Source organism: Marmota marmota, unplaced genomic scaffold (assembly GCF_001458135.2).
Source record: "Marmota marmota marmota unplaced genomic scaffold, marMar, whole genome shotgun sequence".
Taxonomy (NCBI): Eukaryota; Metazoa; Chordata; class Mammalia; order Rodentia; family Sciuridae; genus Marmota; species Marmota marmota.
Window position 1 is genome coordinate 11,640,420 of NW_025999932.1, and position 26,345 is coordinate 11,666,764.

General features: G+C 39.7%; 1 protein-coding gene across 19 annotated transcripts in view; it reads left to right on the forward strand.

The window, feature by feature from the left end:
• Dock9 (dedicator of cytokinesis 9) overlaps positions 1-26,345 on the forward strand; it is a 281,271-nt gene that overhangs the window by 68,787 nt on the left and 186,139 nt on the right. For 2 of the 19 annotated variants that reach the window (XM_048800694.1, XM_048800693.1), the window contains exon 1: positions 1,293-2,062. The exons of 6 other annotated variants lie outside the window; for them this stretch is intronic. In XM_048800694.1, the coding sequence (XP_048656651.1) occupies positions 1,901-2,062 (162 nt within the window). In that variant the 5' untranslated portion in view covers positions 1,293-1,900. Of the gene's footprint in view, positions 1-1,288; positions 2,063-26,345 lie in introns of those variants that run through there. 11 more of the 19 variants (XM_048800692.1, XM_048800715.1, XM_048800699.1 and 8 more) reach the window with 8 other exon arrangements.

Here is a 26,345-nt window from a genome sequence, read left to right on the forward strand (position 1 = left end):
ATTGTGAATTGTGCTGCCATGATCTTTGTCAAATAATATTCTTTAGCTTCTATACCCAGGATGTGTGAAATAGGTAACAATATTAAATTACTTTTAAATTTCTAGGTATCATCTTTATACTGAACAAACTTGCCATTTAAGGTGTTCCTTGAAGTATGGAAGTGAGGTTAATTCATGGATATTTCTGAGTTCTCAAGAGAGACAATTTAACTCATGTGTTTAGTGTTTTATAGCCTCTAGTTTTGTTTCTGTATCAATGAGTTTCCATTGTTTATCTGCCTGTATTGCAATATCTTGTGAAGATTTGTATTTCCTGGTAACAGATGAGGGAGTAATCTTGAGTCTTTCAGTTTTCATTTAATAGAATCACCACTTGGAATTGGAATGTTCTAGGCCCTATAGAGTTATTGTTTTGTGCATGTGGCCAGTATCTCCACCCCTTTGATCTTGTGTGGCTGTTAGATACACTTTGCATAAGAATGCAGGAGTGATAATAAGCCTAGATTTTTGCTTTTCCTTGTGGCTAAACTAACTATGCAAAATATACATTTTGAAATCATATGATTTAATGTTCTGCTTTTACTACATGGCCTGGGTTTCTCTTACCTTCCTCAGTTCTCAGTTGTTCAGGTTCACTTTCACTTGGAAATCTATAGGTAGAAAATGAAAACTCCTTGCCTTGTGAAATAAGAAATAATATCAGAGCAGATCTTAAAAAAGAATGATGCCTTTTTTTCCTAGATTCATGTTGTGAGTGACAGGGTTTCCCTGTGTGTGCATCATGCTGTTTTTATATAGTTGGCTTTTTATTTTTTAGGAAGGAAAATAGCAACAGGCAATGTGATGTATTAATGACAAACTTTCCTATGAGCCACTCCCAAGGATTCACATGAGATAGTGTAGTGTTACTAGGTTCAGTTTGCAATGGAAGGAACTGATTAGGCACCAAAAATAATAGCCATGCTGACTTTGAGACTTCAGCATGTTTTTGCCATTGCATTCTGGAGCACTGCTTCAGAGGCACCTGTGCAGCCAGATGGGGGTATTCCTTTATCCATGTTCTCATTTACATCTTTTGGTATCAGAGATGGCAGACTACTTTAAGCAGTGTAAACTTGCTACTCCTTTTTAGCAAAGAGTGAAGGTAGGTAGAAATCAAGATCCCCACGGCAGTGTTGTGTTCCCTTGCAGTTTGCTGTCAGCAGGCTGTTACCCATACATGCAAAAGGTTGTTTGAAGTGCATTTATGTGTGTTTCCATAGCAGCAGTCATCTTAGCAATTTCACTCGTTTTGGACTTTTTTCTCTTTTGCTCTCTTTTCCTTGCTGATGTAGGATTAAACAAACAGCACATTTAGGTCAAGGAAAGAGATGTTTGCTAATATAGATGCTAAGCTAAGCATTCTGGGAGAGTGATTTCTTGCAGCAGATGAACATGCTTTGTGCCTTCCAGCAGCATCTGCAGCAGTGTGGCTGTCTGGCACTGTCTTTTTCATTTTGGGCAGGTTCTGAGATTCAGAACAATCCTAAGCAAATCACAGGAGCCGGCAGTTTTTCAATAATTCCATGTAAACCTTTTGCATATTTGTTCTTCGTATTAACAGTGGAGCAGTCCACTGGAAAATGATACATTCAAGGTCTTGGTGCGTCTGAGGTGTGTCATTCTTATTTTTGCACCACCCACCCCTCCTGTTTGATACCCGGAGTCTGGATTTTTTTTTGTCAGGCTGTTGGGCAGGAGCAGATTCTAGTGTGACAGCTTGGAGCTTCCCTTCTGTTCCGGTGCCGGTAACTGCTTGTCATGAGGATGGTACAGTGGGAGACCGTGTCTGAAGAGCCAAGGAAGATGATGTGGAAATGGAGTAGAGATTGCTAGAAATCTGAGCATCCACACCTTGGGGATGGGTTGCACTACTAGTGTGATTCTGTTCAAAGGCATCCGCACCGTTTTTGAAAGAAACTGTGCTTATATGTGCAAACAGCAAGGAGAGAATAATGCCCTTGATTATACAGCATACAATTGGACAAAAGAAGATTCAGAACTATTGATTTCTTCCTGTCTGGTAAATGCTGTTTTGCTTAATTAACAAGGAGCTTAATGATGATAGGATAAACTAGTCTTTATTTGTAAAGCAAATATATTTATTTTAATATGTTTATGTATGTGTAGCTCTGTATAAATGGGTAATTAGTGACCTTGTATTTAAATTTTGAGATGCCTATATGTTTGAGAATGTCATGTATTGATCAAAGCTAAATCCATACAGAGAGGAGCATGAGGAAGGTATTTTATTTTGGAGTAGTTTCTGAGGTAGCTTTGTGAGCTTGCGTGTTATTGATATAGTCCCAGAAATAATACTTGGCAGAATGTGTATTCAGGGTATTATATATGTGACCCTTTTCCAGTGATAGTGCATTACTCAGTCTCTTTATCTTAGCCTTTTACTTGGCTAGGTTTTTCTTACTAATGGCTTGTGGTCAGTTCTTTGGTTCAGGTGGAAATTTTAAAGGGAGCATGAAAGAAAACTGTAATGGGTGTGAGACGAATAATTATAGTTTCATTTTTTTAAAAACCAAACTGTGATTTTCTGCGTGAAGATTTATGAGAGTAACAGGAAACTTAGTTTGACACCACAGGTCTGTGTTCTATTCTCCCTTTAGTTCCAAGAGGTGTCAAGTCACAGATGGGTGTGCCCCTCGATGGCCTTAGTATTACAGGCATGAGGAAGCCACAAGTTGGTTTCTTCTTCCCTCTGTATGCCTTGCCATTTTTCCTTCTGTTCTTATCTCAGTTTTGTCAAAATGAGTGGGGACAAATACATGTGTTTTAGTGAGTAAGTGAGTGTTGGTCGCAACCGTAAGGCAGGGCGAAGTATGCAGAAACACAGAAACCCTTTCTGTTGTGAAGCTATCATCGGAGCCTGAGCACAGGGTGTTGGTGTGCCATGTGTACCTTAGGATCAGATCTGGTTGTCACAGACTGCAGGATCTGGGAGAGAGGATGCATTTTGTGAGGAAGCTTATGTGATGTCAGCACTCCAAATACTTGGGAGGAAGAAAGGAGAGCATTATTTGAGGTGCCAGATGCATTTTGGAAGTCATGTTATGGTTTGTGGTATGGAATTTAAGTGGTGCTATATTAACTGTTAAATATTTTAAGCTCTGATGTATTTTGGAATATACTGTGGAGAATAGCTGGTATCTGATTAGGAGGAGTAGCTCATTATAGTGCTTTGTTCCGTAATGTACCCACAGTGTACACTGTAGTGTTCCATAGTGTACCACAGCTGAAGACCTATTTGGGTCAGTTATGGTGATGCCCCTCCCATGCCACAGGCTCGTGCTTCTTTGGACAGACTGACTTTAGGAAAACTCCATCCCCCACCCCCATTATTGCAAGAGAGAACTGTAGCCTGCCATGGGCTTTATCAGAGTACGGACACTGCTGCTTTGCACTGGGTTGGCTGCTCTCTGTCCTTCACCCTCACCTGTACCTGTATGTGTGCCAAGATGCTGCTGGACGGAAAGATCCTAACTGGTCTCCTGCTTCTGTCCTTGTTCCCAAGGGCCTATGCTCCATGAAGCAGGCAGAATGGTCCTTTGGAAAGGAATGTAAGGCCACATTACTTCTCTGAGCAGGATCCTTTGGTACCTCAGGGTCTAAGTTCGTCTTTGGCATCATCCACCAAGCTTCCTTCTCTCCACCCATTTGCTTCTTTCACTTCTCCTCATTCTTCACCTTGCTCTGGCCTCTCAGGCTGCCTTACTGTCCTCTCTTGGTGAGGCATCTTCACCTAGGCATTGCCTGACCCTTACCTGAGCTCCTCCAGATCTTTGCTCAGATCCCCTTTCTCAGTGAGGCACACTGTGTAACCCTGCAACACCTACAGGGAGCCTTTTCCCTGTGTCCTGGTAACATAGATCTCTACCTGACATATTCCTCATCCAGAATAATAGCATATGTCTACTTATAGTAATTAGTGTTACTTAGAGTACACTGAAGAACAAGATTCATGGTGGCTGGGATTTTTGTCTCTCTTGTCACAGTTCTGTTCCTAGGAGCTATCTTGTTCTAAGAACTCAATTAATGAGTAAGTTTGGATTTTTATGGTCCTGAACTCGGAGAAGCTGCTAAGAAGATTGGTTACAATTACTCTAAAACTAAAGTTTTTTGTTTGTTTGTTTGTTTGACCTAGGGTTTGAAAGCAGGGTCCTCTATTGTCAAGCTAAGTTCCCAGCTCTTTTGTTAAAATTTTTTCAAGACAGGGTTTCTCTAAATTGCTGAGGCTGGCCTTGAACTTAGGATTTCCCCCACCTTAATCACCCAAGCAGCTGTGGTTACAGGCATGTGCCACTATACCCAGTTTTTTTTTTTTTTTTTAAATCATATCTTCTCTCAAATAATAACTGGCTTACCTTTAAAAATCTTTTCTAGTTGGTTGGCCTTCCAACTCCTTAAGGTTATATTTGCCAACCCTTTTATCCTGGAGCTGGTTCAAGGTTGAATATTCCCTGGGTTTAGGATGATCATGATTTGGTATTTTATTATGCAGTCTTTCCATATAATTCAGGCTACCTCTGTTGAGACCTCTTCCATGGTACAGGCATTTGGGAACCTTATTATCCTTCGTTTTGAGACATCCAAACTAATTCTTAAGGGAGCCCTGCTCATTGCCACTCTTTTGGGTCACCTCTATGCCCAGGGTAGGCTAACCTTATCTTCAGGCAGAAGTCGGTACTTATCAGGTTCCTTTGCCTTGGTTGGGAAGGTGTCTATCCCACCTGCAGCTGGGTGGTGACTCTCGCCTGTGGTTCTGCCTAAAGTATCAGTGGGTAAGAGCCTCATTTTACCCGCCCTCAGAAAGAACAAGCTCCCCTCATGCCCTCAGTGCAGTCCTTGGTGGAGGGAATGTACCATATGTGAAGGATAGCCTGAAGGACTTGAGGCACCCATTCTTCCAGAGACTCTTAAGTATCCCCATCCTCTGCCATCAGGCAGAAAGCTGCATGCCTGGACTGCCTCATTTTGATCTCAGCTGAATTTCTGCTTTTGAACTAAGCTTTGTGTTTTTGTTTGGCCTGTACTGAAGCACATTATAAGAAAGATTCTATGGAAGGATCTTGAGGACATTGCTTACTTGCTTTCAGAGCACTAAGAAGCACTGTAGTATAGAGATTAAGAGTATGGACTTGAGCTAGTCTTTGATGTGTGAGGCCCACATCCACAACTTAGTAGCTGTGTCACTTTGGGTAATCTGCTTAACTACTCTGTACCACACCTTCCTTATTTGCTAAAGGAGGATAATAGTACTTACTTCATCAGAATATTAAATGAGTGAATATGCCTAAAGCTCTTAGGACAGTGTCTTGGACATAAATGCTAATTGTAAGCTATTATTATCTTTATTTTTTAGTATTCCCTTTATGGTGAGCCCTGAAAGAAATCTTTTTTCTCCCTATTCTGAATCATTTTGTTTTTCCTGAGAGACTGCTTTTTTCCTTTGTTTTTCATATATGTGTATGTGCATCTATCTCTATACATTTATATCTGTATCTATATTGGTTTTTGTAACTGAATTTAGCCTTCAGTTAACTGTTAAAAGAAAGCTTAGCTCCCAATGTTGGACCCAGTTCTACAAGATATGTAGGCTCTTTAAGAATGATTCCTCCCCACGCCCCTGGAGACAAGATCTCGCTGTCCAGCCAGGCTAGTCTGATTCCTGGGCTTGGGATCCTCCCAGCTTAGTCTCCCAAATCCTGAGTAGTTGGAAATACCAAAATGAATTTTTCAGAATGCCCTTACACTTTGCTTCCTGTTTTCCTGTGTTATCATTTTATCATTGTCTGCTTTCTTTTATTTGCTTCTTGAAGTTCTCCTTATCTTACTTAGTATGTATAAATCATTAAATCACTTTAAATTGTTTTGGCATGAGCCAGTATAAATTAATAAGCTAATAGAGAAGCACATAGCAAAGGAAAAGCCCCTTTACCATCACTGAGGATGGCTCTGAAATAAAAACCATGCTTGGAGGGCAGACTAGCTTCAAAGGCAGGGACCATACAGTCTCCTGCAGGAAGGTTCTTTTTGTGTTTAAACAAATGAATCAGCCCTGTGATGGGTGGTATACTGGGAAATGGACTTCTTTGACAGGTGTGGAATGACTGAATTTCAAATTTAGTGCACTTAAAATTTGACCAGTAATTCTTTTTTAAAATATTTATTTTTTATAAATAATTGGACACAATACTTTTATTGTATTTATTTATTTTTTTATGTGGTACTGAGGATTGAACCCAGGGCCTTGCATATGCTAGGCAAACCACAACCCCAGCCCTTGACCAGTAGTAATTCTATCATAATGAGGAGCAAGACTTAAATTGGGATAGATTTTATTCCCAAGTATAGATTTTTTTCCTAAAGGATTTTTTCTTTTCTAAGTAATTGAGTGTATTAGTTTAGCTCATTCAGGAAATTACCTATTGCTTATTTGTGCTGAGCATACAGAAATGATGGGGTGCTGGCATCCTGGTTGCCGTGGCACTGACCTGTAGGATACACAGTTATTATCCATGGACAGGAAGCTGTGGCTCAGCCTGTGTCCTTTCATGAGGGGACGCTTGTTGCGTTCCATTTTTCCACGTCTGGTAAGGTTTGTGATGGACCTCGCCTTATCAACTAAGACTTGACCTATTTTTACTCATAGCCATCAAGGTCATATTCTACTTCCTTATTGTGACTCTGGAAGAAGTGAATATAGGTGAGGTTGTTCTGTGACATGTTCTTTTTTTTTTTGCCATTCTGATTGAAGTGGAAGAAGTTGCTTAGTTGTAACCTTGACAGCCTCTAGAACCCTAGAAACCCTATCATCTGCTTAATAAAGAACAATAATGAAGGCAAACTGCTTGAAGTTACAAGGGCAATAAACGAACTTACTTGTCTTCAATTTCTTTTGTGGTATGTTGGGATAATGCAGCTCTAATTTTATCCATTGTGAGTTAATATTTAATCTTTTTTGTTCTTATTGCCTCAGAGCTCTCAAGGTTTTCACGGTTCTGCTATTAAGAATTTGCCAAATGTCTTCAGGATGCCTTCGGACTTTATTACCATGCAGAATTTTATCAAACTACTTTAGTTTCCCTGGGCCAAACAGTTCTTCCTAATTTAAAAAATTTATTGGCTATGAAAATCCTTTGACTTAGCATGCACTTATTTAAGGTTGTTTATTGAATATGTACAGTGTGAAAAGAGAACAGAATTGAAGGCAGTTTGATCTCCAGCCAGCAGGACCCTTGTCTTGTGTCTGTGTGTAATGGTGGTGGTGGGGGTGTTTGGAATGGGGACAGAGGAAAGTGATATTGTCAATGATGAGTGGTATCTGAAAGATGGCAGAATGCCTTTCAGCTTGAGGCAGTTGGGGAAAGTAAAGACTAGGTTTTGATTGTTTTAGGTGTTCTTTCATGTCCTCTTGCCCTGTTCTACCTGACTTGTGGTGTAAGGAGGGCAGGATCCTGCCCTTCAAAGCCAGTCACTAGGACCAGCAACACTGTGTTCCAGGTCTGATTGTGGGACCTTGGTGTTGGGTAAGTTATCTTTTTCCTTTTACTTCCAATATCATCCTAATGGTGGCTGGTAGATTCTGCTGTCTGTTTTGATCACAACAGTAAATCAAGCTGATGTTTCAAGGAACAATCTGCTCTGATTCCTAGATACATTTCCTGCATTACAGTTGAGGTTGCCCTGCTCTCAATTTGCTGCTTTTTTTTTTTTGACTGTAGCCAACATGACCTAGTGCAGTAGAGGATAGGGCCTTCCCCCAAAACTTTGTTAAAATTCACCATCTTATTTATTAGCGGGATTCATTTATTTTAATATTTATTAAATTTTAAACAAGTAATAAATGTTTTTCATAGAAACTGAGCAATCTCACATCCATTAAACAGAGATAACTAGTGATTTAAATATTTTCAAGAAAAACCATCCTAAATTTTGTCCTTGTAAAGCTCTGTTCAGCTGGGCATAGTATCCCATGCCTATAATCCCAGCAACTCAGGAGGCTCAGGCAGGAGGATCACAAGTTTGAGGCCAGCTTGGGCAATTTAACAAGAACCTGTCTCCAAAAAATAAAAAGGGCTGGGGATGTATATAGCTCAATGGTAGAACGCCTGTGCCTTCAATCCCCAATACTACAAAAACAAAACAAAAAGAGCAAAAAAAACCCCTCTGGGGGCTAGAGTTGTAGCTCAGTAGTAGAGCACACTTGCCTAGCGCAGATGAGGTGCTGGGTTTGATCCTCAGCACCACAAATAAATAAAGTAAAGGCATTGTGTCTACATACAACTAAAAAACAACAACAACAAAAAACCAAACATCTCTGTTCATAGAAAATGTATAACAAGTGGCTGTGGTTTGAACTGTGTCTTCCTACTACCAGATTCATATTTTGAAGCTCTATTCTCTAATGTGACTGATTCAATTTGGAGATGGTCTTTAGGAGATCATTAAGATTAAGTAAAGTGAAAGAATGGGTCCTTAATCTAATAGGACTGTGGCCTTCTAAAAAGAGGAAGACCTTGGTCTTCTGCTTCATTCTGTCTCTGAACACCTAGAGAAGCCAAGACATGGGTCCCTCACCAGAATCTGACCGTGCTAGCACTCTGATCTCAGACTTCCAAAGTCCTGAGTGTGAGAAAATAAATATCTATTGTTTAAGCCATTTGGTCTATGATTTATTTTATTTTATTTTAGTACTGAGGATTGAATCCAGGGGTGCTTAATTATTGAGCCAGATCCCCAGCCCTTTTTGTTTTGAGACAGGTTCTTGCTGAGTTGCTTAGGGCCCTGCAAATTGTTGAGGCTGGCTTTGAACCTCATTTTCCCAAGTCATTGGGATTACAGGCGAACCGTTAACATTTTTTATGGCAGCCTGTGCTAATACACAAGTATAATAAGAATGTTATTATGGCATATACTCTTATATTTTGCCTTAAAGAGACTGTATATTAACTCATCTTTCCATGTCAATAAGTATACATTTGTATCTTATTCTTAATAATATATAGTTTCCTTTGTGGATGTAACATTTTTTAAAATTTATACTTACTATTCCATTTCTTTATGATTGTAAATGGCATGATAAATGTCTATGCATATGCATTTTAAACACTTATCAGATTATTTTCTTGGCAGATTTTTGGACCTAGAACAGCTAGATCAAAGTATATTTACTTTACAAAGTATTTTAGTATATCCTATATGGATGGCATGATCCTTTAGGAAAGGCTGTGTTAAAGTTTTTAAAAACTTAAATAAGTTTGTTTTCCCCTTATGTCCTTGTGTTTTCATTTTTGCTCTTTATGAAGCTATGATGGGGTTAGCTATTGAACAGAGTATAGTGACTTAGATTGCTATACATGTAGGCAAGTAGCATCACCATATTTAGGTTCGAATTAGCACCCATTTTGCCTCTCTTCCTGGAAGCAAGACCACTGCCACAGAGTGTCCCAGGAGAATTCTGAAATGTTCCATTGTGGGGCTGGAATGCATTGGGGATGTCTTCGCCCTTTTAGACTTGTTATTGCTATTTCAGGGAAATTCAAAGGGGAAAAGAGCAGAAATACTGAGTAGGAGGAACCTAAGTAAAGCTGTTGCTACTTTGCTCAAATTTGACTTTGTCTATAGTTAGAGCTGTCAGTTTGTATTTCTCCGATGGCCTTAGTGAGAAGTAACAACTTTTTTTGCTTTTTAGAAGTTAACATTTATTGTTTTTCGTATTTAAAATACATCTTTATTATAGAAAATCCAGACACTACAGAGCAGAATAAAAGGAAAACCAAAAATTATCTGTGACCCCACAACTCAGAAATCATTGCTGCTTCATATGTGGTGTATGTTTTCTGATATTTTTTCTTTGTATATGCAAATATTAGAAATGGGATAATATCCCATAAATAATTCCTGATGCCTTTTTAATTTACTCTTTATTATGGACATTTTCTTATGCCTATAATGTTCTGCTAAAACATAATTTAATATACACATGTTATGTCCATTATAATGTATGTATGTACTAGAAGTTAAAAAAAAAATCCTGTTTTTAGGTATTTAGTTGTTGTAAATTAGGATCCTAGAGGGCATTTAGACCCCCAAATACATGTGTGTCTCTCTAATTTTTGTAAGTTAGATTTTAAAGGTAAAGTTGTTGTTAAAGCAGGAGGGAATTTTTAAAAGACCATTTAAGGCATATTGTTTTATTTGTGTGATGATTGATCCAAATTATATTCCTAGCAGTGACTACAAATGTTTGTTTTATATATGGTCATTGCTAACATTTGGGCCAGTTCAAGAGTCAGAAGATATACTTTTTAAACTCAATTCTTTGTTATACTTTAAATCCTCTGTTATATTCATTTAAGATATTTTGTTTTGTTTAACTTGTTTATGGTACTTGTTTTACTATAAGAAGTTTAAATGTATATGTAATACATAGACACTTGTCCTGTGTGATTTCTTCTGGGACATTTATGCTGAGAAATTCCTGTCTGAGCTGAGATATTCACCAGCATTTTCCTTTGTAGTTTATTTGTCCTCCCCCCTGCCCCGCCCCTTCACTCTCTCCAAGGTCAGCAAACTATAGTGTGTGGGACAAATCTGGCCTGCCACTTATTTTTGTAAATTTAGTTTTATTGGCATATAGTTATTTATTTATATATTGTCTTTGTGTGCTCATACAGTGGAAAGTTGAATCATTATGACAGAGAGCTATCATATTTACTAGATAACTTAAAATATTTGCTAGCTATCTCTTTACAGAAAGTTTGCTGACCACTGCCTTAGTAGATTTAGAATTTATTTGGGTGTATAGTTTAACTGAGGTCCTAATTTGATACTTATTTTTCCTAATCCTATTTGTTGAATAACCCATTCTTTACTCATTGGTCTGTGATTCTACATTTATGATATTTTATATTCTTTTATCTAGTATGCTTTGCTTGAGTACTATTCTGTGTGTTTTATAAAAGCAAAGTTCTTATCCAGTTGTCAGTTTAATAGCAGTTCAAGAAAAATGGAAACAAATTTAAAGAGGGAGACATAAAATCTACATTTTAAAGATAGAAATGTACTGTACAAGACTGTGAATTAAGTAGTCTTATAAAGCATATGTTGGCTAAGATTTAGAAGCTAAGGGTTAAGGTTTGAGTGCAGAGTTAAATATATTTGTAAATTCATTTCCTTGGGAAATAGCCTGTTCAAAAAGCAGATCAAGATGTCTTTATATGGACTCTGGTGCATTTTGATGAAAGAAGAATTCCATCATGGCAGCTGGATTCTACAATAACCTTGATTCTATACTTTATTGTAATCTGGTCTTTACTAACAGACGGTCTCAGCAAGATAAGAGCAGGGGAGCTACTAGGGTTTCCAGACAAAGTGCACATGTGTCTGCATGAGCTCTGTCTGTATCTTTATAGATGAAGAGTTATAGATATAGATATAGAGTTTAGTCTTTTATACATTCTACAAATTCTAAATATAATTAATATCCCTTCTCACTTAGATTTTACATGCATATGTGAAGGTTTCTGTGTGAGTATGTGTGTATGTGAAAGCACATATGACCGTGTGTTTGTGTCTGTATAGTTTTGCTGTCAGTTAAATTCTAGAATATTGGATGAAGGGGCATTTTACTGGTTTTCAATTGTCCATGAATAATCAATCTGAGGATGGATTTCAATCCTGGTCAAGGAAAGGCACATAGTTTGGAAAACACAAATATATGTGACTTGTTAACCTAAGCAGAGGAAATAGCTTGGAGCTATTTGCCAACTGAGGTTTCTTTTCCTCTTCTTGAGTAGATTCTGCCTTGTCAGTGTCTCCATGGTGAGAGTTTGTTTATAGGATTCTCAGATGTGGGCTTGGTGGCAGACTTGTGTGCTAAATAGTTTTACCATTAGGCATGTTTGGTTTTCCTTGTGCCTTTTCTAGGCTTTATGAAATAGGAATCAGTCTTAGAGGTTATTTTTATTTCTCTGTGCTTTATTGTTGAAGAGCAAATGGGTTAGAATCAAACTTTACCCCCTATTTCTGCATTTATCAAATAACCACCTAGTTCCTGGTAATCACAAGGTGATACAATATGAATAAGCCACAATTCTGGTCTCAGAGATTCCGTAAAATTTGCAAGAAGGATGTGGTTGTGATAGAGGTAAGCACAGGTACCAGTAGAACCCACAAGAACTCATGACAGGAGAATTTAACCAGATGAAGGGGTAGTAGAGAAACAGTTCTGCAGAGGAGCAAAGTCCCAGGGAGCAGAACTGAGGCCTTCTTAGAGTTACTAGTAATTCCACAGTGCTGGAGGGGACTTATTGGACTGGAGAACAACTGGGGGGCAGGTAGCAAGGTGCACAAAGACTGGAGAGAGGAGCAGGTACCAGATCACTGTGGGTCTTATTGAAACTTCATTCCTGTATCAGAGGGGAGCCACACACTGAAGGTTTAAACAAGGAAAGACATGGTCAGATTCATTTTTTAAAAGACCATTTAGACTGCTGTATGAATAGTAGATTAAGGAAAGGGGAAGTCTGAAAATAGAACCACTAATGAGGAGCTTGTTCTAACAGGGTGACAGGTGACAGTGGCCTGAATTAAAGTGGTCATGGAGATGGAGAGAAGTACCAGGATTTAAGAGGGAATATAATGAGATCTGGCAATTAAAGCAGAAAGGAAGGAGTTGAGAGTATTTGCATTTCTGTCTTGGACATTCCTAGGGTGCCATGGCTGAACTGGGGACATGAAGGAATGGGTTGAGGGAAGTTGGGATGGAGAGGATTCCATCTGCAGACATGCTATGTGTGAGGTTTTGCATATTGAAATGGAGGCATATCTGAGTCAGTGGGGGATGACTTGAGGATCCCAGCAGAGATGGATATCTGGTAAGGAAGGCACAGGAGCGGAGGTCTGCTGGAAAGGGGCTCAGATATAAAAATGCCCAGGACCCTGGGAAGGGCTTAGGAAAAGGAATTAGAAAAAGTGTGTGGAGTTGTGCGGTCTGTTAGGCCCAGGACAGCCTGCTTTGCATTTAGAAACTGGATTATAGTGAACGAATTACTCAGAGCTTGAAGAAGTTTGCTGGATAATGTTTAAGCCTCTTGCCTCTAATTTGCCAACACCATCATCTTTATTGTTCATTGAATCCTTTAATAAAATATGTTATATGCCCTTCTAGATGCCACAGAATTCCTAAGTATCCTCTCTGCCCTTCAGAAGGATCTTATGTAGGAGACTGGGGGAAATAACTGATTATTGAATAAAGCCATCTTTTTGCCTGTTACTCCTTCTTTCCCATCCCTCCATCAAAGTAGCTCACATTTATTGGTGTTAACTAGCTATCACTCACTGTCCTAAACTCTTTATGTCTTCCTACTCATTTAATCCTTGTGACAAGCAGTGAGGTGGATACTGTGGTTGCTTAACCTTTATTTTGTAGATGAGGATACCAAGGAAGGAAGAAAAGGGCAAACATGCTTAAAGTTGTGCAGTTAGTAAGAGGGCCAGGGTTGGAACCAGTCATTTAATTCCAGAACGGTGTGTTCTTAACCTCTACACAGAGTCCTGCTTGTCAGATTGCATATGCAGTGTAAAGGCTGAGTCAGGTTGCGCTGAGAAGCATTCAGAAATGAATGAACCCTGCAACAGCCAAAGAGTAAGAAAAAGACATATACAGATGAATAGGGAGCCTGGTCTAGCTTGGGAAACAAAAAAAATGAACGTTGATAGGGGAAAAAATGCTATATTGTGTGAGAGAGAAAAGGTTTGTGTGAACCTGCTTACCAAGAGTGGCAGAGCAACATTAAGGAGAAGGTGATGTTTGAGCTGGGTTTTAAGGGTAAACAACAGTGTCTGGGAGGTTAGGGTGTGGGTGTGGATGGGAGATGTTGCACCTGAAGTGGGGAGCATGTTCTCTGGTGTTCAAGGAAGGCTGAGGAGTTCAGAGCCTGGGGTCAGGATGAGCTAGCTGTTTTGTAGAGAGCTGCCCGTGTGGACTAAGCAGTTTGTGTTCTAGCCTGGAAGGCTGCAGGGGCCCCTCAGGGTGTTTTTAGACCCTTTTGTCATATTGGAGTAGGATCAGGATCAGAAAGGCATAGACTAGGGCTGGGGGGCAGGGATGAAAGCTCTGAGGCCCATGACCCTTCACACCCTAACATTGAGGGGTGGAGGGAAAGGGTCAAATGGAAGGTCAAGATACTTTCTGGAGCTAGAATTTACTTGACTGTTACACCCTGAAAGTAGACCAGGGAGCAGGGCATGACATTGCCCAGTCCTCTGACCCATTAATTAGATGCAGACACAAGAGGGGCAGATCCAAGAATAGGTGGTGAGTGGAGAGAATTCCCGAGTTACTGTCAGGCTCCCTGAGTTTGAATGCCTGAGGAGCCTTCAGATCAGATACAGCAGGTTCAGCTTTTGAAGGGCTGTGATGTTTTTCCAAGTTGGAGTCTGTCTTTAAGAAAATAATACAAAATGACAAATGCCAAGTGAGATACAGGACCTTGGGTGGAGGCCCTGCAAAGGAGATCCCGAAGCTTCCCTCACTTGGCCACTGTCTCATAGCAGATATATCAGTCTCCTGGGGCTCTCCCCTCGTGGCTCAATGCCATATCTTGTGTGATGTCAGGAAGGCCCCAGGTTCTTCTATCGCAGCCATCTGCTGGTTGTCATCCTATTTAGACCTTGAGAGTCAGTTCAGGTTACTCCATGGTGCCTGTGGTGTGTCTTCTTATTTTTCTATAAAAAGTACCCTCTTCCTCTTCCTAACGCACAAGAGAAACCAAAAGGAAGAGCCACAAAGGCTCATGTTGTGGGATGAGGGCTCTATTATCACTGTCCCCTCTGGAAAGTGGATGGAAATACACTCTTCTCTATTTAAACCATCTATAGGAATTGGGGGCTTTGTACCTAGGCAATGTAGCACTTCCCATGTTTCCTTTATTAAAGACTTCTGAGGAGATATTTTGCCTAAATCCTCTCACCTAGAACAAAACATTGGCTGCATTTTAGCCAGCAAAAGAGAGGCAGTACATATAGGTAATTATTTCACTAATAACTTAGGGATCTCCCTCCTCCATCAGTGCCTCATCTTTCTGGTGGCCACCTCCCACCCTAGGTGCTCACAGGCTCCACCTGCCCTCCTTTCTCTTCACTCTCAGAACTTAACAGTTCTGTGTGTGAATGATCTCAGCTAGATGTTAGGCTCTGGTCTGATTTTATGAAGTCACACTGTTGTATATATAGCTAACAGACTGATATCTGCCTAAGGGAGTTTGTTAACTAAGGGTGGCACTGGAGGTGATTCTGGGAGGCTTTGGAGCATTTTGTCATTCATTTTCAAACTGCAGAATGAATGGAGTTTGTATGCCAGTGAGCCTCTTTGTGTGACTGTGGGGTTTTATTCTAATTACTGAAGGAAAATGTTATCTCATTTTATTTCCTGCTTTTCTAAATAGGTAACAGTTTTTGCGTTTGATTTTTCTGGAGCAAATTGCAAATGTTTAATCGGGGAAGTCATTGGGCTTTTAGTGAGTGGCCTCCCCATCGTGTCTTGCTCCCTGAAAACTTGTCCTCTACCATACTTCTCTACCAAACTCTCAGAAAGATGACTTTGGAAACCTAGCACCTTGCTTTGGGAAAATTGGCTGCTGTTCTTCTGAAGTGAAAATACCTACAGATTACAAAATGGAGCCTAAAATCCTGGGGGTTTTGTAAGAGAGAGCACTAAGATGTTGTTTTTTTAATTGAAATCCATGACTACTGGTGCTCTGGATTCTCTGTTTGGAACCAAGTGCTCCATCTTCATGAGGACCTGACAGGGCAGTACAGAAAGTACAGGAGAAAATTGAGAGGAAAGGAAGTTAGTGGGAAGCATCTCCTTCTGTACGTGTTTTCTCCCAAACCCCTCAGTCAGACCAGACCATCTTGTGCTTATAGATCTGATTTGGGGATCTGGTGGTGTGGGACTTTGAAGGCAGGTAGAGCCTTTAATATTTTAGCTTTTTCCCCCAGATCGGTTTCATTGTCTTATTTTGGGTTCTTCTTTGCCACTGTCATGGGAGGGATTTCATCCATTCTTCTTTGCCAAATAATAAACAAAGCTATGTTGAAGGTGCCTGGGAAATTTGATGCAATAGAGTTGATGCTGAGTGTCTGTTTTCACTTTTCATCCTCTGTATTTAGCCACCTCTTAAACTGGCTGTTGTGTTACAGAGGATGCAGGCTGCTGTCCAAATCATACTCTCTTGTGACCTATGTTGTAAAACAAGTGGAAACTCTGATAGTTTGTGCAGATGCATGTTTACCTAAAAAATACTGGATACCGTCCAAAGGCAAAGTATGTGGCAATGGTCTTAATTTTAAAAACAATCTCTAGCTGCATCAGAAATTTAAAACCTTAATCATTTTTATAAATTATAATCACCCTTTCTGTTTAAAAAGAAAAAAAAACAACTGAAAAATAAAGAAACATTGAGGGTAAGTTTTAGTCTATCTTGCAGCCCTGGACATGTAGGACTGGCTCAAAGGAGGCAATTAGAGAATTCGGGAAAAGGCCTGAATTTTCCTGAAATGATAAAAGATGATATTGAAACAAGTAAGAGAATTTATTTAAGAATTTCTTCTTTTAAGGAAATGAATTTAAAAGAACAGCTTAAAATTATTTTTGCTTTCCTTCTTAAGAAAGAGTTAAGTTATCCTTTCCTTGGTCACATGTGTGTGTTTGTTCATGTTCATAAGCTGCTCCTATGACACATGTTCTGGGCCAGCCAACCACCCTCTGAGCATGTGAACAAGATTAATTAGTTGGAAAGACTGTTGAAGGAACTCAAGGAATTGCCACAATAGATTTTTATTTCCAAACTGTGTATTGTCTGAGCTTTCTGAGCCTATGGCTCTTTTAATTTGGGTTCAGTCTATTTATCACTAAAGTAAAAGGGGGTGTTGATATATCTCCTTGATTTCCTATTCACCTTTTAGCTATGGACAAGTGATTTATGCACCAAAAACTGTGATTCTAAGCTTTTTTCCCTTTCCTTCTGTCCCAGGGACGTGACAGCTGTGTTCTCTACCACCCACTCACTGGGTGTTTGGGATCATAAACTGATTTTGGTAATAGCTCAAAGTGAAACATTAATAGGAAGATGAATCTGGTTGCTCAGATTCATAGGCAAATCTTGATGGTGTTGGGTTGTCTATGATAGGCAGCTTGGACTGTAATGGAGAGTAGCTTTGTGCGCCTTGAGTTTAAGCAGTTGGGTTATCAGCAGGTATGTGACCTACCCCCACCCCCAACTATTTTTTTTGGGGGGGGGTTGGAGAATTGAACTCAGGGGTGCTCTACCCCTTTTATTTTTTTATTTTGAGACAGGGTCTTGCTAAGTTACCTAAGCTGACTTCAAAATTGCAATCCTCCTGCCTCAGTCTCCCAGCTTGCTGGGATTACAGGCATGTGCCCAATTGTGACCTCCCTTTTGAGAGTGCTATTCTTATAATGTTGGGTAGCAGGTAGATGGAGTGGCTTGGTTGGATTGGCAGGTAGGGAGGTTGGTCAGAGGAAGAGGTGCTGACCAAAACCATACTTCCTGTTACCACAGGTCTTCCTCTTTAATGTATTTTACCAAGTCTCTGGGTCAAAAACTCTTTTTTTAAAAGAGTTTTGGCAGCTGGGCTTGGGACTCTGTGCCTGCATGATTCAGATGGAAACCAAAGCCAGGAATGTTGTAAGTGCACTTGAGGTTAAAAAGGGACTTCAAGTGTTCATCATGTAATTGGTGACAGGCATTTTCCATTTGTCTGTTTGCCTAGACAAACATTTAACTTCACTTGATACCCAGAGAGAGAGCATGATCTGAAACACAAAGATTGGGTAGTTCCTGCCTTCAGGGGGCTTCTGTTTCATTTAATGAGATGAGGTATGCATATGGGTGTGTCCAGGCCTTATTGCACCATTGGCTTTTCTCTGGTAGTGCCAACCAGTCACCATCACCTTACCTTAAGGCTTCATTGCCTGCCCAGGTCCCACATGAGCTGTTTTCATGTGTGATTCACCCACAGAGGTCCATCAAGTACAGGGGAAAAGCTGAGGAAAGTGTCTGGTGTGCAGTGTGTTGTCACTTTTGCCACTGTCCTGCTTATATTCCTGGAGTTTGCAGTACTTCTTGGAAAAGCTGGATGGCCTCTGCCTCAGATCCTTGGGACTTAGCAGGGATTTCTTGTATTGGTAAAGGGTGTGGCTGGCCTGTACCACATTTAGGCAGAGCGAACCCCTCCCTAACCGCGAGGTTGGAAAGCAGCATACTTCTGAATTGTTCTCCTATGATCCTCACATGGAAATGTTTTCTATTATATAACAAAAATGTACAAAATCAGGGGGTGACCAGAGTATTCCTTACCACCCAGCTTGGATGTTTTGTCCTCATGAGCTGTGAATCTGTAGTGCACAGGCGAGGAGAAAAGAATTCCCACCCAGAAACAGTGAAGGCTGTGCATGGCAGATCCCTGGGAAATAGTCTGATATGGATGAAGGGAGGGTGAGAAGGTAGAGAACAAGAAGGACAGAGTTAAGTTGGTGGTTTTGCAGACAAACCTTATTTCACCTCATTACTGTTGCTTTGATTTCAGATGTGGCAAGCAGCAATCTAGTGGTGAACCAGGAATGTGTTATCACAACCATGTAGAGGTGTCTTCTTTACAGAGATTTTTAGGCAAAGAAATTCTGATTTGGGGGGCCCAGTAGGACTGAGGTGGTCAAATAAAAGCTTTTTTTTTTTTTTTTTTTAAAGAAATTTGAACCAAATGAGCTCTTTTTTACCCCTAGTTTTTATATTGTTCATGTTTGGACTGAGGGGTAAGGAACCGTGCCTGAATAACAAGTGGAAAGTGTGATTTCTCTGTGTTCCCGAAGTTCCTCAGATGGACCCCTGGGCAGCACAGACAGGCACCCTGTGAAGTGGTGTGTTCTAGAACAAGTGCCTGTGCTGTCTGTTGCACACATTGACTACACATTCAGGGAGGTCTCTTTCCCCCTTTGTAGGTTGTGGAAGGGGACACACACATTTTGTTTTATTTCTGTTAGGCAGTGGATAATGCATACGGATTGGACTGCACATGTGGAATTTCTTTGGATTTCAGAAGAGCCACTTTTTTTGTGGAAAGCTATGAGCCTTGCTACTTGTAGAACAATTTAGTTCTAAGTCATATGATATTAAAACATAAACAATAAGACAAAGGGAGGTAAAGGATTAGATTATCCCCTCCAGCTTAGAACTTTTATTTTGAAATCAATTATTAGGATATAGAGATAATGCTTGGATATGTCTTTCCCTCCCGCCCTCCCTCCCTCCCTTCCTTCCTTCCTTTCTTTCTTCCTTCCTTCCTTCCTACCTTCCTTCCTTCTTTCTTACTGGGGAGTGAACCCAGAGCCTTGTTCATCCTATACTCTACCACTGAGCTATGTCTGCAGCCTAGGATATATGGTAATGCAGGCACCTATAAGGCATAGTCCACTTGGTGTCTGAAATATAATATGGGAAGAGTTAAATAGCTATCTAATATAGTATTGTTCTTAGCTCAAGATGACTGTAGCAGAAGTTAGTAATTCATCCTATATGTACTCATGATCTGATAAAAGATATGTGACTCCTTTCATCCTTGGGTTCTGAATTGTTCCATGGACACAGTGTGAATAAGGAAGGATTTCATAATTACCATGAGTTACTGAGCTCTCCATCACTGACCAGCATCCTCTTGGTGATGTCATTCATTTTTATTGTTTTAGCCATCACCTGCCTATATGTTGTCTTCTATATCTGCCTCTGAAACCCTGTATCTTATCCCAATGCATGTGTGGCCTTATGTAGTTTTTTGTGTAAAGCCTTTTAATGGCTTTTCATTTAATTCAGGTTGAAATACAAAACCTAGTCGCCTATCACAACCAACAAGGCTTGTATGATCTGTACCCTGCTTAATCAGGCCCATTGTTTGCTGTACTCCTCTGAACCACCACAGTGAAACCTCATGGACCACCTTTCAGCTCCTCAGACAGGGCAGACTCAAGACCTTTGAATGTTATGTCCCCACACCCTTCAACTTGCACTAGCTTAGTCTTACCCTTCCTTCTAACCATGCTTGTATCTTCCTCCAAGAAGGCTTATATGGCTAGTTAAGCATCTTCTACTTTTCTTTCATTGAACTTATCACAATTATAAATAAACTAGTAATTGTGTTCCTAGCCGATTATTGAATGATTACATGGTGCTCTCTAGGCATGCTTGTAGAAATGCTGGACAGTCAGTATATCTCCCAACACTCCTTTCTTCCAGCCCCCCCCCCCCATTGGTGTACATGCTTATCCACCATAGTGTTATTATTTCAGACAATAAATACCCAACATGAGTTTTACATAAGTGAAATAAATTAATAGAGTATCCACAAACAAGGTCTTCCTGTCAAAGATGTTTTGGTTTTGTCTTGTTATGACTTAGAGCAAGTAGACCCCAATAGTTGAGAGCTGTTGTCCTTCTAGCAGTCACTGGATTCATATTTTAGTGACTTTCTCCCATGTGTACCTTTCTTTAGATCACTTGGATCATTTACACAATATTCTTTTTGTAAAATGGTAATGGCTACACCTCATTAACTTCTTATATGTTTTTACTTGTTTAAAACTTAATGTGAAAAGAAATGAAAATCTCAGTGTTTAATGTTGTTGAACTTCTAGAATGTACTATTGCAAAATATATTTTTGACACAAAAATTAATTACCATATATAGGACCTAGATTTTTTCTGAACATGTTCCTAGTTTTTTTTTTTTCCTCCAGAAGTTATACAAAAGAATGTGTGGACTGTTGGTGGGATTGTAAATTAGTATAACCACGTATTATTATATAACTAATTATTATAATTAGTATAACCACTTCTGCAGAAGACATAGAACCACCATAAGACCCTGCTGTACCCTTCATTGCTTGTTATTTATCCTAAAGAATTAAAGTCATCATACTATAAGTGATACATGCATAGCCGTGCTTATAGCAGCACAATTCACAATAGACACACTATAGAACCAGCCTAGGTATTCACCAACAAATTAATGGATAAAGAAGATGTGGTAAATGTACACAATGTAATTTTATTCAGCCATAAAGAAAAATGAAATTATGTCATTTGCAGGAAAATGGATGGAACTTGAGGCCATTATATTAAGTGAAATAAGCTGGGTCAAGAGTTGTATGTTTTCTCTCATATTTGGAAGCTGTAGAGTAAACAGGAAAAGAAAGGTGGGAGGATCTCATGAAAGTCAAAGTGAGATCAGTAGAGGGAAAGGACCAGAAGGTGGGATGTTGGAAGGGAGGGAGAAAGTACTGGTGAGTGATGTTGACAAAATTATATTGTTATATTGTGTGTGAATATGTAACAACAAATCCCATCATTATGTACCATTATGTTTTCTGCCAAGGTAGGCAGAATCCGGAGCCCTTCTATGCCGCAGTCTGGCTGGGCACAAAATCACGAGCCACCACAGCCTTGTAGATTCAAACAGCAACTTTATTCCCGAACTCACACCGGCACTCTACAAACACGTTCTGGGGAAATCCACGTTCTCCGCCCAATTCATGTTCTGGGCGAAATCCCAAATACTCTCTGAATCCCGCGAGAACTCAAGGAGCAGGCGCTCCTGAGGCAGCAGGATACGCCCTATTCCCAGCAGGGTACACCTTAAACCTGGAACCACCCTAAACCCGGATTGTCCTAAACCGGGAACGCCCTAAACCCTGATCCGCCCTGATCCTTGAGCAAGGTCACCTTACATGCAATGACACTGCAAATGACCTGGGTCATGCCATGGGTCATTCTTACTTAGCAATGGCCCTCAGCACTTCTACATCAGTCTCCATCCTAGGAGAGGTTGTGGGAGTCCCAGCATCTGTTGGTCCTTTTGTGCATGGCCTCCCACCAGCAGTGGGCATTCCATTCTGGACTTTTTTTTTTTTTAAAGTAAAAGTTGCTTCTTTGACTTTTAAAAATTTTTAAAGCATCAATTTAATTTTTATTCTTTTAGGGCCACTTGACGCCAATACAATTATTATTTATTCTCTAAGAACCAACTTTGCAAGGAGCTCTTCCTTTGATCACCCATTTGCTTCTTTGGTCATTTGATTGTCTCCCTCCTAGTGAGTTCTTAAAAATGCCATTTATAATTTAAAAAATGTGTGTGTGTGTGTGTGTGTGTGTGTGTGTGTGTGTGTGTGTTAATAGCTTTTCTTCATGAAGCAGTGTTAGTTAAAGGTTAATGTTACGGTTTGGTTTTGTATTTTGGTATTGTTGGGCAAAATTACTATTAGAAACCAATGACAAAGCCCTTGTGCCATTTAACTGCTGGACAAAGGACAAAGAGACTATTGGATTCTATATAGAGCAAAGAATATTTTTGGCTCACAGATTTCTTCTTCATTATGAGAAACCACTAAAATCTCTCCCCCAGCATTCATCAGGGTACAGTGCTCAGAGCAGGCCTAGTCCAGGGCTGTGTGCGTAGCAGTCCCTTTTCACCATGCAACTGTTATGTTGCCTGTATGTGCAAACTCTTGTGAAGGTCGAAATTGGGACTAGTCATAAACTTAAGCTGTGATTTTGTAGAATGTTGTCACAATAAACTGAGAGGTTATCTATTCTACTGCCATATTTTACTGATAGTTGGAGGGCACTAACATCTGGCTTTTAATCCAGCTTGGTGGGTTGGGACACTTTCATGTTGTTTTGTCTTAGTCTCTGAGTAGTGGGAAGGAGGTCACACAGAACTGAACTATTGGAAAGTCACTGTCTTCCTGAAAGAGTTCCTTTTACTCTTCATTGTTTGACAAAATCTTGCCTACCCTATATAAGGCCTTGCTTTTCAAGTGTGCTGCAGCATTCTTGAAGGTGCACCTGAAAGGCCCACCTGCCTGCTTTTCTCATCATGGTTTGTCCATGCTGTTTGCTTTTCTCCAAGATGATAAGCCATTCATACCTTTTCAGGTTTGAGTAATTCTTGTTAAAACAATAAGATTTGTAAAGTAAATAATTCCTCTTTCTAGGATCAGTTAAAAAAAAAAAACTTCCATGTCTAATCTCCCAAAGATTTCTGTGACATAGGTCAAAGGCAAGTATTATTGTGCTTAGGAGCACAGACGCAGCATCATAGGGCAGGTGGATTGTTTCTCAGGGCACACAGTGAGATAATAATATAGGTAGGGATGGTTGATTCAAGAATTATGATTTTGCAGTCTCATACTTGGTCCATAATGATTGAGTATCCCCTATTGTTTTTGTAGATAACCAAAAGATTGATATTCCTGGTTATTTTAGCAAAATTATCTTTATTACTACATCTGCTATGGAAGAAAGGCCTGCTTTGAATTTCCTTTAAAGCTGGTAGAACCCAGTCTCCTGACCACAGAATACACCTCTCTTTATTTTAACTCCATCTACCTTTCTGACTTTCCCCTCCCTCTTCTCCTTTTCTGTGCTTCGGGTGCTACTTCACCCAAAGTCTTGCCAATCACACTGTGCTCCTCTAACCCTCCAGGCCTTTCTGGATAGGTAGTTCTTTTTCCCTTGAGTGCCTTTTATTCTTTTCATTGCTTGGCAAAATCTTGCCTATCCTTTAAGGTTTTGCTTTTCAAGTGTGCCCCAGCACATTTAAAGGACCAATAGCATCAGCACCCAGGTAGCTAATTAGAAGGATTCTCAGCTGCATTCCACATCTTTGAATCAGATGCACTGAGTAGCATGGGAGGGAGGTGGATGGCAGCTCAGAGGAAGGGTTGGGGGAAACCTGGGTCCCCTTAGAGGTCAGTGCTCCCATGTAGACCTCCATAGCTCAATCACCCTACAGAGGATTAGAAGAGAGCTCAACAGCCTATTTTAACAGGTTCATTCAGTGATTCTGACATGATGGAGCTTGGAAACACCACTTTAATAACTGTTCAAATGACCCCTCATCTCCACTTTTGTAAGGTAGTAATTGGGCAAGGAAGGCTAACTGCTATAACCAAATTACAGTAACTTCACACTCTCACTGTTTTTCTCACTGGCTCTAAGACCCCATGAGGTGTCCATTGGGTGGCCTTCCATGTGATGATTCAAGAAAGTAGTTTCCTTATATCTGTGGTTGTTCCACTGTTAGGCACTCCCTGAAGGCCTCCTCTGGATTCCCTGCGTTCAGTGCCCCCAGATGGAGGGTGGGAGAGCAAGGTTGACTTAGCAGCATGTTTTATGACCACACCTATACTTTGCTATCCTAGTTTTTTTTTTACATTTCCTTTGGCTGGAGCCTAATTATATAATTTCAACCTAATTGCCAAGGAAATTAGAAAATGTTTTCTTTTTGCCTAAGAAAAAGCAACAGAACTGGGGACCTTGTAGTGTAGCACTATCCAATAAAATTTAATATTTTTACATATGTGATCGTACATGTAAACTTGTATATATATTTATACCTATATTTATAATTACATTTGTAATTATATATTTCCTGATAGGTACATATAAAAAATTTTTTAAAAGTTTGTATGGATTTTAATAATATATTTTGTTAAACCTAGTAAATTCAAAATGCTATTCAACTTGTAATTAATAAGATATTTTACATTGTTTGTCATATAATCTTTGAATTCCAGAGTGTATAGCACCTCAAGATTTGCTAGCTTAATACTGAGTGGCTCTATGTAGCTAGTAGCTACCATAATGGACCCCGCAGGTCCAGCCAATTCCTGCCACAGTTGGTATTGAGATTGTCTATTTGTGTTCCTTTTAGACTAACTTTAGACACTTTCTCCCCCACTAAGTTGTGTGTTCCTTATGTCTCTTGTGTCTCATAGAGCACAGTGCTCTGTGGTTAAGGAATGCTTGCTGACTGATTTGAGCATCAAGTGTTGAAAACATGAATGAATTAATCATTAAATACAGGAGAGCATTCATTTTAGTTCTTAGATTACTTTGGTGAAAATTCATAAGGATTCTATTTTGTAATAGTGTTGGTTTTACAGAATATGGCAAAATTATTGTCATGGCGGAGGATAAAATGAGCCCTATTAACATTGGGACTAACGTGTGTCATTGAACTGCAGAGTTTGGAAAAGAGCTTGATCAGATGATGTTTTTTTCTTTTTGTGGACATGTGTCACAGAGATAAGAGGCAACCTGGGGGGTGGTACATTAGCTTGGGGGTGCCTGATTGGCTAAAATTTTTGGTCCCCCCCTCCAATGACTACCTATGGTAGTGATGCTGCAGTTATTTCATAATGAAATGCTGGGGAAAATGTTGTTTTAACATTATCTCAGTTTTAAAATGCTGCCAAATAAAACTTATTTAAAAGTTTTTATTTTACTATCTTGTTTTTGAGTGTGATGCCAGGGAACAGACAAGTTCATTAAAGTTATATGGATAAAACATAAAGTTATATGGATTTTATATGGATAAAATCTGAGTAACAGATTCTGTTGAAAGGAAAATAATAGTACATTAAGCTTGTAACATCGGATGGTACATTTATTTTTTCATTACAGACCTAATTGCAATGAATGAAGGAGGATGCATATGGAGGATGTGACTTTGGCATTTTATTCCTCTTATGGTGGGGAGAAAGGAAATCCTTAGCTTTTCTCCAAATAGATTGCTTCATTGCTTTTAGTCAGGATTGGTCATAAATTTGAACTTGACTGAAAGCTTGTAACTCACAAATACCTTGCAAGAAAGGTATTTGTGACAGGATTGCAGACAACAAAATGCGAGGGTTGGTTTTGCTCTAGACCCTCTTACGAAAAGTATACTGCTAAACAGGTATTTCCTATGTGATCACACCATTGAAAATATGTGAGGGATGTGTGATGCTTGTACTGTTCTGTAGGTCCTTTATTATAGGTTGAAAACGAAAAGTGTTTTATCTTGGGGATGGTGGAATAATGGGGAGGTGGGAGATTGGTGATTTGGGCAGAAGAAACCTCCACAAAGTTCTCTTCTTTCCAGAGAGGTTTGCTGAATAGAAAATGATCACTCATGAGTGAGTAGAAATCTTCTATGACATTTAAATAAGCAGGCTAAGATGTGTGATCCATCCTGGGGAGGAGATTAAACTTCTGGCTTTAATCTCCAGCCCAGTCTGCCCATTTTCAGCCAAATACCACCATTTGTGTTAGACCTGTGCAGAGATATTGCTGGGAACTCAGGATCTGTGGTGTGGGTATTTTTTTTTTTTTTTAAACCATAAGTTATCTTAAGATCAGTGGTTCTGAAACATAGGGTAGTAAAAGCCT